Source organism: Phlebotomus papatasi, chromosome 3, assembly GCF_024763615.1.
Source record: "Phlebotomus papatasi isolate M1 chromosome 3, Ppap_2.1, whole genome shotgun sequence".
NCBI lineage: Eukaryota > Metazoa > Arthropoda > Insecta > Diptera > Psychodidae > Phlebotomus > Phlebotomus papatasi.
The window spans coordinates 3,150,474-3,169,121 of record NC_077224.1 but is presented as its reverse complement, the minus strand read 5'-3'; the positions used below and the strand labels follow the sequence as shown (position 1 = coordinate 3,169,121).

The following is an 18,648-nucleotide window of genomic DNA, read 5'->3' as shown; positions in this document are numbered from 1 at the left end:
GGGCACTTTTCCCTACTTCTCAAAAAGATTTTTTTGACGAAAATTGTGTAGACCCAGGGGCCTATCGACATTTTAGTTTTGCATACGTTTTTGCATAGAGGCACTGAAGACTGTTGGCAAGTTTTTTCCTAAAGTGAGTTGAATTATCAGTCTGATATATTTCGAAATCGTACATTAAAAGCTATCTAAAAATACATATTTCATAACGGTCGCCGAAATTATACAAAAACTACGAGTAAATTTGTTTAAGTCGCGGTGCAATATCTGCAAAATTTTTACAAGGAAAAGTGAAAAATAGCTTCACTTTTTATTAGGCTTGATAGGCCCCTGGTAGACCCCTTAAGTCGTCCAACGGTTCATCTCCCGGTATGTAAAGATCTTTAAACCTAGATGTACTAAAGAAAGGTTTATTATAAATTTCATCAATAACTCAACATCTCGTGCGGCTGCGAACTTTCGCATCGACTGTCTATAAACCAATTTCGATCTAGACCAGACTATAATGCAGAACGGTATTATTTATGGAGAATAGAGGTGTTCTCACAAGTCTAGTAAATTTGAAAGTCTCGGCAAATCCTTCCTCTTTTTCTTCCCATAGACAACCCAAGTGCCTGGGAGAGAGAAGATATGGGAAAAGAGTGAAAAGTTAATTAATGCAAAATGCGTGTTGGTGAAAAAGTGGAGGTAAAATTGAGTGCACGACATTGCACAATATACGCAAAAATGTACCGATGGAAGGAGTAAATTATAGAGGGGGCGGTTTAAACCAAAATACCACTAAAAAAAAAGTAGGAGGAGGTGGAGAAAAAACTTTGCATTTATTTACACGTGCTCATAAAATTATGTTTCTCTCTATCCACGTAATTTATTCCAGAGAGAGATTTAAAAGCTCCTCATTTTGGACCTCGCTCTAGGCTATAATATTATTGGACTAAACGTGGCCAGGTGGAAAAGACTTCTGTGTGAGAGTATTTGAAGAATGTGAGAAAGTGCTTAGTGATTTTTCTTTTGTGTGAGTCGGGTGTGAGAAGTTGCCCCCTTTCCCCCTAAACTCTATCACAGTGGATAATCGTGTGCAATAAATAAATGAGCTGAAGAAATGTTGTTCATGAGCGTTTTGTATCGAAAAAACTGATAGAGAATATCATGAAAACACTATGAAATTTATTAGTTTGGCAATAGGATAGTTAAATGCCCTTTTGCAAATTGTAAAATAATGGAAGGAATAGGCTTTCTCTTCTTCAATGTCACCCTCACTGAAGTGCACAATTTCACGTCAATTCGGAATGATAGATATTCTATAGATAGGTGGCGATAGGTTGTCTCTGAGGATTCTTATCAAACTTTTTGATTAATTTGATAACAAGTAGAAAAAAAAAGTTGAGTGACAATCCCGTGATAATGAAACATAGCACAAAAATGACATTTGAAGGGAAATTGAGATAATAGGAAGAAAATTTCAAGAACAAAAAAAAAACGAATCAAAATTGATCATTTTTTCTGAGAAAACTGACTATAAAAAAATTTTGAACTCAATCTTTATGCACGTTTTTCTGGAATGTACGTGAGAAAATTACTCATTTCTTTTCAATACATCACCTTGAATAATTGATATTTCATCATAGATAAAAATTTACAACGTGGAAATCTTTGGCACACTTTCTTTGACTGATAGTAAATTTGACTTATTTTTAATACTTATCGGAAATATTAAACAAAGGGGCTATTCAACTTTGTCAAATTCATTTTCAAAACGAATTATTAATTTATACAATTGTAAAATTGTTATAATTATAATTAAAAATTTAGTTATGGACAGTACTAATTCTGAAATATAATATTAACCCTTAATTTAAGATACTTTGCCTCCCTTTAAATATTGATTTCACATTATTCTTATGAGATATCAAATTCAATTAGATAAAATTAAACATTTTTAAGCAAAAATAAGAAAAATTTTGAAAATTCTTTAATAACACTGAGTTATACTGGCTTCAGACCTAAGGCTTAGCCATATATGGCATAACTTTTATAATTTCTTATCTGCCAAGATACTTTGGATTATTAAGGACAAAATGACCTTATTAAATTCTGAAAGGGCAATAAAATTGGTTGCCATTTAGGATTCAGAAACCTTCGGGAACTGGACTAAACGTCCGGTCTGAAGATTGCTTTAAGAAACTGAAGACGATATTGTTTTTAGCATATATTGGGTAATTATTTACGAATCTTTATATTGATAAACACATTCTTATGACATCTCTCTTTAAGGAGTTCATAAATCTTTGAATATTCTAATCGAAATGCAATTGTACTTGAGGACCAACTTTAAAATATAGAATATCCTTTTGTAGTTTAAGCATAAAGCATTGTTAATTTAAAAAAAAGCGCAGTAAACTCATTAGTTAGCTCATTTAGAATCTTAACCCTTCACTTACGCATAAATTGAACTAATTGAAATTGAATTACTGCAACAATATTAAATCTAGGTCCTCATTATAAGTTCACATATTTTTTCAATTTATCGTAATTTGAACTTAATCATCGAAAGATTAATATGAATTTTCCAAAGACAATATAAATTATTAAAATATAAATCAAAATGAAGGGGGAGGGGGAAAAATAAAAAGATTACTTTCGAGGTAATGTCATTTGACGACGGGTCATCGAAGACTGGAAGTTGTCTCGTCGTTAAAGGGTTAAGAAATGAGTAGGACTATTTTATGAAACTTTTTTTTCTGAATAACAGTGTATCGTAAGTTGTTAGCGTAAAAGAACGATTTGGAAAGGAGAACTCAAGGATCATTTCCTAGAAGAAACCATTTCCCTATCCCTCCATTTTCTTTGTAATTATTCAGATTTTCCTCAAATATCCTTTAATTGCATTAAAAATATTTTATCCTTTTGTCTCCTTTACAGAAATATTCTCCTTAGAAAAGGTACTAGACTTGTTGAAGATCATACGGCTGAAAAGGGGCCGTAATCATAAAAGAAACATTACAAGACGTTCAGAGTATAGTGGCTTTCTTAACATATTTTTACTCTGAACTTTATTATTAAAAGTTTGTGTATAGTGATATATTTTAGGGCCCTGCGAACTTGAGAGGTTTAAACTATTTTTTCAAGGAAAATATTTCTGCATTGGAGATATTTCTCTACAGACAATCCTTTTTATGAATTTGAAAGATATTCAATTTTTTTGTTTGAAGATTTATGAGGAAGATCTGGAATATTGCAGGGAAAATGAAATGATACAGCTATGGTTTGTTCTAGAAACATCTTCCTTGAGCCTTCCTTTACAAATAGTTCTATGAAGCAACCAATTAACTGTATAGAAAGAGTTTTGTAAAAAAAAATACGTCACATATGTTTTATGCTCTAGTCTCTAGTGCATACATACTTTTGGGGTTGGTCCCGGAACAAAAGTTGTTACCTTTGCCAATACCTATTCGATCGTATAGGTCTCATTCGTGGCGAAAGGTTGGACCATTTTGCCCATTGTCCTTTACCGCATAAAAATTTTAAAATTTCTCATATGACATTGTCATACCGTTATTGAATTCTCCTACAGCTTATAAGCTTATTTTTATAAAGCGGTGTTCAGACTAAAGGTTTAGCCTAGTTCTCGAAGGTGTCAAAATCCTAAATAGTGTGCAATTATATTGCTTTTTGAGAATCTAATAATTTACTTATATTTAATAATCCAATCCAGGAGCAGTTAAGCTATATGGCTAAGCCTTAGGTGTGAAGCCCGTATAAGGCTCAAACTGGATCTTGGATCACTGTTTAATTTAAAAACGTTTCTACCAGAGAAACACATTTTTTCAGGCTTAATAGAATTTGTCTTAAATTCATCAAAATTTTTATGTGTCTTTGAACAGAATAAGGCAACTAAAAACCGTTGTAATCCAAACTTAGATATATACTTAATCTGTAGTTTTTACGGAATTATCCAAAATTTGGATCGTAAAAATTCTAGCATTTTTTTGCTGAAGACTTTTGTAAAAAGTAAGACTAACAAGGGAAGGTCTTCGTCCGAAGGTCCGAGACCTTCCCTTGTAAGTGAAATTGGCTTATACCGGCTTCAGACCTAATACTTAGCCATATGGCTTAACTTGTTTAGTTTCTTATTAGTTTAGATTTTTTAGATAATTTTGACTTAGGATTGGATAATCAAAATACATGATCCATTAGATTTTGATGAACTGATAAAATTCCTAACCGGTAGGATTTTGAACTGGGAACTGGGCTAAAAGTAAGAGTTAAGATATAGGGGAAAGTAGTCTGCCTTTGAATGCGGCAGCCTTTGAATTTTTCAATTTTTCTCTTATGTCTCAATGCAAAAATTCTATTTTATGAATTACAGTTAATACTATTAACTATTAATTATTAACTTTGATTAACAAAATGGAATTTTATCTTTGGGAAATAAGAGGAAAATTGAAGCATTCAAAGGCCTCCGCATTCAAAAGCAGGCCACTTTCCCCTACCTTCTAAAACTATCACCAAATGGTTCTTTGTTGATTTGTTGTAGTATCCAAATCCTTATACGGGCTTCAGACCTAAGGCTTATACGAGTTTCAGTCCTGAGGCTTAGCCATATTGCTTAAATCATCTAATTCCGTCTCAAGCAAGATTTTTGAGGAAATTTTTGCTTCGGATTAGATATTACGGGCAAATTACCCATTAGGTTTTGAAAAATCAGCAAAATTGTTTGTTATTTACATTTTTGAGGCTTTCGGGAACTGGGCTAAACCTCCAGTCTGAAGCTGGCTTTAGCCATCTGGCTTAAGTCCTCTAATTTCTTATCAGGCACGATATTTTAGGAAATTGTTGTTTAGGATTGGATATTAATGGCAAATGTTCCATTAGATTTTGAAAAATCAATAAAATTACTTGTTATTTAGATTTTTGAGACCTTCGGGAACTGGGCTAAGCCTCTAGTCTGAAACCGGCTTGAGACATCCGTAATAAAGCCTATAGAAAAATGTATTTGAAAATTTGGTATCCGGCTCGAAGGACCAAAAATATATCACACAATACAGATCCAGATTTCCATCTTCTGAAGATCACCAGTAAATTTTCTTTCTTGAATATAAATGTAAAAATTAATAATAGAAATTCCAGTAAGCTACTTAAACTTTACAGGGCTTTGGTCATACATTCAGATTCATTCATAAGAAAAACTAATAATAATAATGCGTGTCTATCTGTATGCTTAGTACTAATTGAATCATTTTGGAAGCTGATTAAACTTTATGTGGATTTTGATTTAGCATATAAAATATGCACTTTAATGTTGCGTACAATTCTCACTCAGTTCACACCCAAACTTCCCATGTGCGATTGTGCAAATAGCCAATAAAGTGGATGGCGGCAACGAATGGCGAAAGCGAATGATAAAACGCCAATTTATTGAGCCATTTCTGTCACACCGAAGCACATGAGAGCAAGTCAGGAAGTTGTCTTGTACTATGTGCCGGAGGAACACGATATTTAAATTTGTTGGCCACTTGAAAAATTTTATTCGCCTACCACACACACAGAAAGAGCGCCTGGAAACGTCTTATTGTAAAATATATTAGAGGCGAGCAAACGTCTTGCGCGATAGTCGACCAAGAGGAGAAGATATTAACTTGCTTAAATTGATATGGTGGAATTATTAGGGAATAAATCACGAAACTGGGGTGAATTATTTATTTGCTGAATGGACATGTGAAAAGGGAGAGATATATGTGCGAAGAGATATCAAGTAATTTTTAGGTAGTAACACGAAAGTACTAGGCGTCTCCACTGCCGTTCACAACGTTACCTCGTCGAACCTTTTCATGGTTTTTTTTCTTTTCGTTTTTGCAATGTTTGTATATAACATGACCATCATAAGAGAGTATTTAGTTAATGCTGTACGTGATGCCTGTTTAAATATCATTCCCAATTCGTTTCGCATTTGGCAATAATTGAAATTTTTCCGCCTCTGGGTAGGAAGGTGGTAGAGATGCATATAATACAAAAATGACATAAATGTCCACCAGAAAACTTGTATAAGCTAAAATCTTGAGATTTACTTAAAGAAATATTGCAGAGAAAATGACTTCTTATGGCCAATTTCTTGCGTGTATTAGTCTTCCCTTTCGATCATCTTACATTCTTTTTTTTCCTTTTCAATTCCATTTCTTCCTAATGGTTGTTTTCTCTACCTTTCTGGTCAGTCCTCTCCACATCCCACTAATCTGTTCTCCTGCCAATAATAAATCAATCACTTAAATGCTAAAACTTCTCCCTCGCACATGAGTAAATACTGCGCGGGGCATTTTTTTCTTTACATACAGCAGTTTCCTCAAAATTAAAAATGTTGAGAAATGTGAAATAGTAAATAAATCATATACCTCTTAAATTCTTCAGTTTCTAATACTCCCTTTCTGCCTCTGTGAATATACCACGTCGCCAAAGTAGCTTCTAGACCCCAATTTCAAACAACTTTATGAACAAATTGGCTTTTCAGGGAGCGCAAACTTTACCTCCTTTGGACATTTTGTCGAGCAATATAAATAAACTAATTTATAGAGACCTCAACAACAATGTGATTTCTAACCAAAACTTGGTTATTTTATCGTTTATTTGCAGGTAGTCCTGTCGGCTTGTTCATCCTACTTCCAAAGCTTATTTCTGGACCATCCTGCCAGACATCCAATTGTGATATTGAAGGACGTTCGCTTTGCCGAATTGAAAACACTCGTAGAATTCATGTACAAGGGTGAGGTGAACGTGCAATATTGCCAGTTATCAGCACTTCTCAAGACGGCCGAGTCTCTTAAGGTAAGTTCAGGAAGCGTCAAGAAGAAATTTATGACAAAGGTGCAATTTGAAACTAAGCAACTTATACGGCAAGGGGATATTTTGGTACACACAGAAAAATGGAAAATTCTTAAACAGAAATACCCAGGAATTTAATTTCAAATTCCATCCAATGAATGCCAATGCCCTAATTCTAAATCCTTGGTCATTTAAGGTAAAGTACCCTTTATTCGACCGGTTCCTCTATTCGACCGGTAGATTTATTTATTCAATTTAATTATTTTTGCTATAATATTTTGTGTATGATCTAACATTAATAGGTCAATTATTCTTTAAATAATACGAATCAGTGACAAATTCATAGAAATTGATGAAATTCACCATCAAATATTCAAAAATTGACCCACCGGTCGAATAGAGGAACCCGGTCGAGTAAGGGTACTTTACCTTAGTTTTAATCATAATTTGCAAATCTCAATACATTTTTCATTTTGAGCTAATGCTGAACTTAAGTTCCCGATCTCTTAACTTGAAAGAGCTAGAAATTCTAGCCCATTTCTTTCGCTCAGAGCTTCTAAACTTAAACGCCTCGGGGATTCACGTCCAATTTAAGTTCCCAGGATCTTATATTCTTAAATTTAGAGTCAAAATTTTTCTGTGTGTAGTCTTTGTATGATATTAGTAAGGGGAAGTCGGGCACCTTTGAGTTAGGGCAGGCCTGAGCTAAAAGAAAAACCGAAGTGAATTTTGTAGTGCCTGTTGGCATTCTTCGAAATGCCGCGAAAATTCACGTAGAGAAAATGAGAGGTTTTTTTTAATGTGAAAATTGTTTAATTCCTTAGAAATAAGTCATTTTCACTATAAAATGCTTTTAATAATTTAGTTGAATACAGCCATTTGTGTTAAATGTGAATAATTGCCGATATTACAACAAAAATATTGGGATGAAATTTTGAGCTGGAAGACTCATATTCTTTTGAGCTGTCCCAAAATTCAGGAAAGGTTTGAGAAAAATCCTTTTGTACAACACTATTTTGATTAATAAGGAATGCAAAAGTACATATTACAAGAAGGGACACGACCTGCTAAATGAAATAGTTGATCAATATGACTTACAGTATCTTTTTTATTTAGTTATCATAACTAACTAGTGACCAATATTAGTTGGGATATGGATTTCATTTAAGCAAATATAATTGTATGAAACCATTATGAAATAATTGCCGCAAACTTATCCACGTAAATATTGCCTTATGTTCTAATTAGTAATAAAATTAATATGAGATTTTTTTAAGATTGTGAGAACCATTTTAAATAGATTTGATAATAATCACCCGATCAACTAATTTTCATTATTAATGATGTCTAAACTTTTTTAAGACTGTGGCCTCTATTGTTTTTTTTTAATTTTGAATATCCTTTCGAAAATGAAATCCTCAATTTTCGGATCATTTTTATTTGATTTATTTCGAAAACGGCTCCTACAATTTCTTTCATTTTCGAATATGTTTTAGAGGTAGTTTAAATAGTTCAGTTCAGTCAAGGCGCATATTTCGTCCTTAGACACTATGTTCCACTTAACACTTAACCACTTTTGGAAAGCCTATTTTTCAACCGATTTGCTTGAATTTGGATTTTTTTGAAAGATATTAAAAAATCCAACCCGACTCCATAGGACTTAATCAGTAATGAATCGGTAATATATCCATAAATTGGTACCTTTCTCGGACTTATTTTTTATTTGTTCTACAACCTACTTTTCTTAAGGATTTTTCTTATTTTGGAATATTTTTTTTAATTTAGCAATCAATGTATTCTTTCCGTACAGAAGTAGTCACATATAAGAATAATACGAAGAGTAAGAAAAAACGGAAAGAGAGGTGTATAGTATGCAAAATTTCAAATGAAAAATCACGTGTGCAAGAAAGAGTACACTCTAGTGGAGTAATACGACGAGTGAGATATTACTCTTCGTATTAATTGTTTTCTGAATCGTATTAATTGCTTTCTGAATCGTATTACAAGCAATTCAAGCAATTTTCCATGAGTGCCAACTGTGATTCGGTGAGTTTTCGAGCGAAACGCGAGAGAGGGGCAAGGTAAAACACTTGCTATCTTTTTTTGGCATTCTCGCAGTTCAGAAAGTATTAAACTTAATATTAATCTTATATGTGACATGGTCATGAATATGTTAAAGAAGTTGCCTTGGCGGACTTTTCGTCCTCATACAAAAATACCGTTTAATCATTCCTAAAAACGGTTTTTCAAGGTCAAAGGATTAAAGGCTCTAAAAAGCGTATTTTTCGAGCAAATGTGGTCGTGTTTAGGCTTATTGGAAAGGTCTTGGAATTTCTGACAAGGTTAAACTGATTCCCAATGATTTCAATCGATTATGAACCGGTAATGAACGTATAATTATTTTTTGTCTAAAACTCAATTCTGTTTGGAACCCATATTAGTCACTGTAAGCCTTAGTAAGATGGTACACTAAATTGATGCTCGAAAACTTTAATTGTTACTCTTGAAGACAGGGGCCTCTCGACATTTCATTTTTCCATACGTTTTTGCATAGAGATACTGAAGGCTATTGGCAAGTGTTTTCCTAAAGAGAATTGACTTATCAGTCTGATATATTTCGAAATTGTGCATTAAAAGCTATCTAAAAATACATATTTCATAATGTTCGCCAAAATTATACAAGAACTACGAGCAAATTTGTTTAAGTCGCGGTGCAATATCTGCAAAATTTTTACAAGAAAAAGTGAAAAATAGCTTCAGTTTTTATTAGGAAACATATTCCTGTTAAAATCTGGGAAATATGTGCTGTGTGATGTTCAAATTGATTGTCAAAAGGCTAGAATATGGACAAGTGGAACACGTTTGAATTGGGAATCCTTTGAAATATGTAGGCCGTTTTATCGTATTTTTGAATACGAACTGACCGTGGTGTCACATATAAGATTAATATTAATATTAATATTAAGAAAAGCCGGAGAGAGAGGTATATAGTATTTCAGACACTTCACAACTATGATAGTCGAGCCAGGGGTTACATCGCCCGTGTCGATCGCTCTTACCAATTGCACCACGGACCCCCTGCGTGAATTTAAGTTCTGGAATAATCTGTTAATCGAAGGATCTAAAAATCTCTTTATTGTTTTGTTCTTCGCGGAAAATCAGGTGAAAGGTTTGGCAGAAATGACAAATCAGAGCACAGCTCCTCGGGAATCTGAGAGAGACGCAGACCGTTTACGATCCCACTCGAGTATTCCACTGAAATCGGAGCATTCGGACACAATTCCCACATCCCCGCTAAAGAGTACACTCAGCACCTTGGCGACGTCCGGAGGTGGCACTGGATCGTCCAGTAGTCGCGTAGGTGGTGATCAGGGTTCGGGTGAACGGGGTACACCATCACCCACAGCCCTCAGGCACCACCAATCATCCTCACCGACTCCACTGGCACTCTATGGAAGTCGCCGGGCGCACAGGGATCACCCAGACCGGCCGCCTTCCATGGAGGTGACAATGGAGGATGAACCATTGCAACTCTCCACGCAATCCACAACCGCCACGACCACCACCACCACAGTCACCTGTCTCTCTGCCGAAGAGCGCCCCACCTCACCGGACGACGATGACGAAGATGACCACATGATGCAGACAAATGATGTCGGTAAGTATCCCAACAATCCCAAAGATACATTCTTCAAGTTTCGCGCACGAGGCACACAATTAACTACCAATAAGACATTTCTTCTGTCATCTCCTGACTTCGTGCGATTGAGAGATTATCTTTTAAAAAAAAAACCATCTATAAATAGCGTGATTGACTATATTTGCAAACTCTTCTCAGATGACCTATTAACCTCAACCTACAGATGCTCATACTCTCTTCACTAACATCTTCATTTAACCACCCAATAAATTCGCAAACACTTAAGGACATTGCAACCCAAAATAGCATGACCATTAAAGTGATAACTTTTTCAAATCCCTGCACAAACATTCAAACTGCTGAGGATACTATTTGATACCACGAATCTGGGAATAAATTGCACTGACGTCAAAATGATTAAATTGCCAAATTCAGTCGCGTTGACGTCACTCTAAACACGGCTGACGGCCAGTGAACTAATTTAGAACTTGCATATGTTTATGTTTATCCATCCCTGCCTCCCTAATGAAATTTCATCCCTCTCTGTGAAATACAATACCATGGTAGATTGGGGAGCTAATTTGCATATAAAACCAGTGAATGGTTCGTGTGAAAAAATTATGAACAGAGGGAGAGATAAGCTTTTAAATATCTAACTTCCGATTAGGACAATAATTTGCTGCAACGTGCCAAAACAAGAGTTGATTACAAGGGGTTCAAATTGGATTAGTGATTAGATTTTTAAGGGAAACAAATACACCCCAAATATACAGTCGAATTTATTACCTTTCTGAAGCTTCGTTAAGTTTTGCTGAATTACTCTAAATCATTCTTGCCTAAAATTTTATTATTAAAATCTTCAATTTTATTATCCAATGAACAAGAAGGCAACGCTGAATCTGGTTCTATTTATCGTTAAGTTGAACGTTAATATTTCGTTAAGTAAAAAAACTAAAGCATTTAGTATCATTTGCGCGAAAAGAATTCATTGAATGCGTAAAATAACCATATAGTAGTATTCCAAATACAAATAAATAATAATAAAAAAAGCAACTGCAATATTTCAGAACGTTTCATTAAGTTTTAGCAGAATTACTCTAAATATATCATGACTTAAAATTTTATCATTAAAATCTTCAATTTTATTATCCAACGAACAAGACGGCAACGCTGAACCAGTTTCGATTTATCGTTAAGTTGAACTTTAATATTTCGTTAAGTAAGGAGACTGAAGCATTTAGTATCATTTGAGCAAAAAGAATTCATTGAATGCGTAAAATAACCGTATAGTAGTATTCCAAATACAAATAAATAATAAAAAGAAAAGCAGCTGTAATATTTCAGAACGTTTCGTTAAGTTTTTTAGGTAGGGAAAACTAGAGCAAAAGTAAACACGTGGTAGCAGTAAATTGATAGATACCATAGTAATCCTTGTATATTGAAGAAATGGTACACTGAAGATATAAATATCAGTGTTTCGTGCTATCCCTTTTTGACTACTGCCCCAGTCTCCCCTATCTTTCGTGAAAAGCTTTCAGAAGAACAATCTTTTATAAGATAATAAAAAAAAAAAATTCAAAATCGACTAAATAACTGACTTTTGACAAATGCCTAACAAACAGTGGTACGAAGTTTTTCTATCAGAGCGGATTTCGTTAAATCTTTCGTCCAGTTCAATTTCCAAACAATAAAAGCTAAAAAGTGCTTTTCCATTAGCTTAGTTTTTCTCATAGATAACAAAAGTTTTCTCAGTGTATCACTGGGCGTTCCTTGCATCAATTTCGTTATTTTGTAAGCGTGTCTACACATTGTAAGCGGGTTTCGTCAAAAATTGCTCTTTTGAAGGAAATAGTTCGCACTGTTGTAGGTAGAAAAAACATCAAATTTCTATCGAAAATGCGATTTTTGACGAAAACGGCTCCCAATATGTAGAGGCCTTGAAAGCAAATTCTTGGTGTAACACCGGACTTTCGTTCAGTTTTTCGTGTCTCTGTTTCTTTTTAAAAATTTAATCGTTAAACATTTCAAGTTTTATAATTATATGCGTAAAATCAATGCTGAATTACCTCCTAACTATCGTCAAGTTGAATGTTAATGTTTCGTTAAGTAAGCAGACTGACAGATTCAGTATCATTCGAGTAAAAATCATTCTTTAACTGCGTAAAAATTTTAAATACATTTTAAATACACAACAAATTCATTTTTTTGTTTTTCTGTATGAAATCTTTGTACTTTTTTTTAACTTGGTCAAAAAAGAAGGTTCAAAACTATTATAAGGAAAATTGCCGAAAAAACTGATTTGCAAGATGAATTTTTTCAGGGCGGGTTTCGTTATATACTAAGTTGTTCCGGCAATTTTCCCCATATTTGTTTTGAATCTTGTTTTTCTTAAACTAAGTTAAAAAGAAGCATTACAAGTACAAAGCCTTCATGCAGAATAATTGTGAAACTTAACGAAAGTCTTCGAAACAAAAAAAAAATAACTTTTTTGGTAATTCTTTGTGTATTTAAAATTTTTATGCAGTTAAAGAATGAGTTTTATTCAAATAATGTTAATTCTATCAGTCTGCCTACTTAACGAAATATTCGTCCCGTTCGATTGCCAGTGAATAATAGAAGATCAAAAACACTTTTTAATTTATAAATTTGCCCAGAGATAGCACAATTATCCTCAGTAACATTATTCAGTGTTGCTTGAAGCTATTTCGTTATTTTGTAAAAAGACCATATTTGTGTAAAATCAGTATTTCGTTCAGTTTTCCATTTCATTGTTTCATCTTGTGAAAGCTTGTTTTGATTGAGTTCAGAAGAATTAAAAACTAAATATTCTATAATGTGTTTGAGGAAAAGGTAGGCTCACACTACGTTAAATATCTTTCGTTAAGTTTTCTTTGATTATCACTCTTGTTTTAGATTCTCCTATCATTTAGTATGCTCTTCATTTTTGATTTTGAATTGAATATTTAGTAGAGATATAAATTTTTATTACTAATTTAAAATTCATAAAGTGTTAAATGGAATTTTCGTTAAGATGTTACTTGTAAACTTAGATGCGAAACTCTGAATTTTAGAGTCACTTCCGGCTGATTTTAAATAAAATATGATAATAATTCATACTTTCTAATTTCATGTCTTTTATCTTCTTCTAATATTCTTCAACTAGTTCTAAAAGATTTTTCGTTAAGTTTATTATTTCATTAAAATTCATCGGAAGGCAATGAATTTTAATGAAATAAGTCCAAATGTTATTGCACTTCTTCTTTATCATCACATTCAAAATACTACGTTGTAAAATGAAGAAAATAATATGTTGCGGTATTTTGGCAAACATGCCAATAGAATGGAAAGAAACTGATGAATGGGCAAAATGGGATGAATGAGAAATGAAAAGAGGAAAAGAAAAGAATGACCAAAGATTCTTCTCACCTGGGTATTTGCTTGTTGATATTGCAGGTCTCAATATGACGCTCAATTCAACCGCGTCGGCGACGTCCTCCATTGTGATCCCTGCTGCGTCTGTGTCGTCGTCAGAGGTGAGGCCGGCGTCCCGTGGCGGACACACGACAGCCACCTGCATCTCCAGCAGCAATAGCAGCGGCGGAGGCGGCGGACCACCGGCTCAGGTCAGTCCCAGTATGCCAGAACCGATCGCGGGCCCCTCGGGCATGGGTCCCGTGCAGCAGGTGCCACTGGTAAGTGTCTTCACGTCTGAAATATTTAGTTACACTTTAAATTTCTTTAACTTGTTTTTTTTTTCATTCCACTGACATGCTAGTACATTTTTCCAATTTCAAAATACATCGTCGTTAATTTAATGACTACACTGTTAAGAATTGTTTTGATCAGAAGAAGATATACAGTGAAATTCATAATTTGATGTTTCGTTAAGTTTAGACTCTGCATGATTTTGCAGTATATTTGACAAATGTTCAAATTGATTTGAATAAAATGTAGAATTCAATTCTATTTAGAGATAGTTATTCGTTAAGTTGAATATGATTTTTTCGTTAAGTTTGTAGTTCAACAGAATTCGTACAATTTAAATAATTTTTCAGTTCTGTAACCCCAAAAGAAATTTACAGGGAAACAATAACCAACTACAAGTAACTAGTAAAATTTTTCGTTCAGTTTCGTTTAATCTACACAATCACATTAAAATTTTTCTTTCATAAACTATGTAAAACGACAGTTCTAGATTATTGAAAGAAAAATAATGTACATACACAATTGAAACTTATCTAGATTGATTCGTTAAGTTGAACATGTATTTCTCGTTAATTTTGTAGTTCAACAGATTTCGTACAATTCGACGAATTTCCATAACCATAACGTATAAAGCTCCATAAGCTCAAATGGAATTTACGGGAAACAATAAACATTTATTTATTACGACTATTCGTTAAGTTAAAATTGTTTCCTGAAGGAAGGTGTAACTTTTGTCTTTCTCAAGTACATTATCAAGAGAAAAGTAACTTAATTACATAATTTTATTCTGTTGAATGAAATTCGTTAGATTGAACATATGCCTTTCGTTAACTTTGTAGTTCAAAATAATTCGTATAATTTGACTAGTTTTGCAGTTACATAAACTCAAAGGAAGTTTACGGAAAGGAATAAACGTTAATTCTTTACAACTTCTCGTTAAGTTAAAGTAATTTCCTGAAGGATAGTGTAACTTTAGTCTAATTTTTCGTTCAGTGTTGTTAAATCTGTACAATCCTTTTGAAATTAGTCTTTCATAAACTACACAAAACAACAATGCTAGATTTTGAACGAAAAGTAATTCAAATGGAAAACTAAATACTTTTTAATGAAATTCGTTAAGTTTGTAGTTCAATAGATTCGTACAATTTAAGTTATTCTGTAGTTCCATATTTTCAGAATAATTTTACAGAAAAAATAAACGATTCACTTTCCTTCAAGAAACAATTTTAACAAAAAGAAAAGTTGTAAAGAATCTTTTCGTAAAGTTAAAATTGTTTCCAGAAGGAAAGTGAAACTTTAGTCTAATTTTTCGTTCAGTATTGTTAGATCTATACAATCCTTTTGCAATTTGTCTTTCATAAACTACACAAAACAATGCTAGATTATTGAATGAAAAATAATATAAATGGAGAACTAAATCTTATTTAATGAAATTATTTAAGTTCAACATTATTGTTCGTTAAGTTTGTAATTCAATAGAATCGTACAATTTTAGTAAATCTGTAATTTCATAATCGTAAACTAAATTTACAGGAAACAATACAACGTCCATTTATTACACTTGTTCCCTTGTTCGTTAAGTTACAATAGGATCCTGAAGAAGATTTTAAATTTAGCCTAATTTTTCGTTCAGTGTCGCAAAATCCACGCAATCCTTTTAAAATTTGTCTTTTATTAACTATGTAAAACAACAGTGCTAAATTATGCAAGAAAAAAGGTCGTTTTAATGAAATTCGTCAAGTTGAACATGATTTTTTTCGTTAAGTTTGTAGTTCAGTGGATTCGTTCAATTTTAGTAATTCTGTAATTTCATATTCGTAAACTAAATTTCCAGAAAACAATACACGTCTATTTTTTTATATTTGTTCGTTAAGTTACAATAGAATCCTGAAGAAAAGATTAAATTTAGCCTAATTTCTCGTTCAGGTCGCTAAATCCACGCAATCCTTTTAAAACTTGTCTTTCATAAACTACGTAAAACAACAGTGCTAAATTACGCAAGAAAAAAGGTCGTTTTAAAGAAATTCGTTAAGTTTAACATGATTTTTTTTCATAAGGTTTTCTAGTTCAGTAGATTCGTACAATTTTAGTAAATCTGTAATTTCATATTCGTAAACTACATTTACAGGGAACAACAAACGTCCATTCAGTGTACTTTTTCGTTAAGTTACAATAGTATCCTGGAGGAAAGTGAGACTTTATTCTAATTTCTCGATCAGTGTTGTTAAATCCACGCAATCCTTTTAAAACTTGTCTTTCATAAACTACGTAGAACAACAGTGCTAGATTCATGGAAGAACGATAAAATTCGTTACAATGAAATTCGTTAAGTTGAACATGTGTTTTTCGTTAAGTTTGTAGTTCACAGGATTCGTACTACCTGAGTTATTTTGTAATTCCATATTCTCAAAAGAAATTTACGGGACATAATAATCTTTCATTCATTTGAATTTTTTCGTTAAGTTATAAAAGCACTTTATAACTTAAATTATACTTAATTTAAGTTATACTTAAATATTTCGTTAAGTTTGCATTTTAAGCAAAGTATTGGTTCCATATTCATAAAATTTTGACTTTACAAGTAATCTTTCGTTAACTTTCAGTCACTGAAGAAGGAGATCGACTGGGATCGAGGAGATGACAAGGACAGTTCATCGTCCGACTATCGCCACTCCCACGATACAGTGAGTTAACCCTTCATTTACCCACTTATTTTACTCTTTCTCTACGTGTTTGTTTATGTCTTTTATACTTACTCTATCGATGTGTTTTTACTTTATTTTCTCAATGTTTTTTGAGTTATTCACCCACCCCCCTTAACCCCAACTATTCTTTTTTTTTATTTTTTGCAACCCTCCACATCACTTTTTGTGTGATGATGGAAGGAGACACAAAATAATCTTCTCTGTATATCATAACTAAATGTAATCTCTACGAGAATATGTCTTTTCATTCCATCTTTTATCTCTATGTTGCATGGCTAGAGACTGTAAAAGCAGTGATATTTTTTTTCTCCCTCAAACTATATTTTCAACTTTATTTTATTTTCCATGTGCCAACAAAATAATATGTCAAAATGCTCCAATGACGAAAGTGCAATGGAGCTTTTGCACAGACAAACAAATGCGAGAAAAAAAGCTTTCAAAAACGCGATAAAGAAATTGATAAATCGAAGAAAATTTTCACTACCACCTCATAGCCCCATTCCCCCCTTCCTTTCCACCGGCATTTTCTTTCTAGCCCCAACAATAAATTCCCCAAGAAGCAATAACCGGGGAAAGAGAAAAAGAACGAGAGTAATGTATGGAGAAAATCGATTATTCCTCACAAACTCTCTTTTTCCCTTTTCTCAAGTCCCTCTTCATTTTCCCAACCGCGCCATTGGATTCTTTTCCAAACCACCCACTCTCAGCACCAACCCCCCTTACCATCCACCTACTCCACCTCAAAGGCTCAAAATCCAAATTGCATGACACTCTTTTGCCTCAAAAACCCTACATATACTCACTGTTTTATTATAGTAAATGTTGCACGAGATTTTGTGTCGTCGTCGTTGAAAATTATTATTTTTATATACACTTACACAACAGTTTTTTGCTACATATACAGAGAGGGTGAAAGCCACCCACTAGTTCTAGAGCAAATGCAAGATACAACTCAGAGAGAGAGAGAGAGAGAGAGTGTGAACTTTGAGAGAGATTAAATGCAAAAATATTGCAAGAGAAGCTTAACATCAAAGCACATACAGTGGACTTTGGAAATTATTTGAAAATCAACGGAAATTTTAAAGTTTCGTTAAGTTTTTTGTTTTCATGACAGAAATTATTACTGTGACATCACATTATCAATCTAACAGGTTATTCTCTATATCTAAAAATTGACTTTAAATAGAAGGACTTATAGCAGATACACGACTTTCGTTAAGTTAAGACTATCAGATTTAAAAAAAACACTCATGTTTTTTTTAAGAGAAGTTTAATTAAAAATTGAAAAGAAAGTATTCTGTAAAAAAATATATTTCAGAATTCTTGAAAATTAGATGAACATTTTAAAGTTTCGTTAAGTTTTCTCTCAAAACAGAAATTAAAAACTTCTGTCATGAGAATTAATGCAGAGTCCTGTATAAAAAATCTAATAGGCTATTCATAATACCGGACAACACCCCTTTAAATACAATGGACTTATATGGAGTACATATACGACTTTCGTTAAGTTAACAATGTATTTAAAAAAAACACAGTTTTATTTCATGAAGAGAGATTTAATTAAAAATTGAAATAAGTAATCCAACAAAGCACATGCTTCAGAATTCGTTAGAAATTGAACAGAAATCTTAATGTTTCGTTAAGTTTTTAAGACCATTCACAACATCTGACCATATTTAAAAGGCAGTTCTTTTATGTAAATTATTACGGTTACAATTTGAAATTCACGAGTCCATTCTCCTCACTGAAACGGAACCGAAAAGAGAGCGTTCGTGCGGGAAAGGG

The 18,648-nt window shown here is 33.1% G+C and overlaps 1 protein-coding gene across 8 annotated transcripts in view; it reads left to right on the top strand.

Moving 5' to 3' along the window:
* LOC129806456 (uncharacterized) overlaps positions 1-18,648 on the top strand; it is a 220,125-nt gene that overhangs the window by 142,217 nt on the left and 59,260 nt on the right. For all 8 annotated transcript variants that reach the window (XM_055855057.1, XM_055855056.1, XM_055855055.1 and 5 more), the window contains exons 4-7: positions 6,625-6,816; positions 9,976-10,471; positions 13,907-14,145; positions 16,762-16,842. In XM_055855057.1, coding sequence (XP_055711032.1) covers positions 6,625-6,816; positions 9,976-10,471; positions 13,907-14,145; positions 16,762-16,842 — 1,008 coding nt within the window. The remainder of the gene's footprint in view (positions 1-6,624; positions 6,817-9,975; positions 10,472-13,906; positions 14,146-16,761; positions 16,843-18,648) is intronic.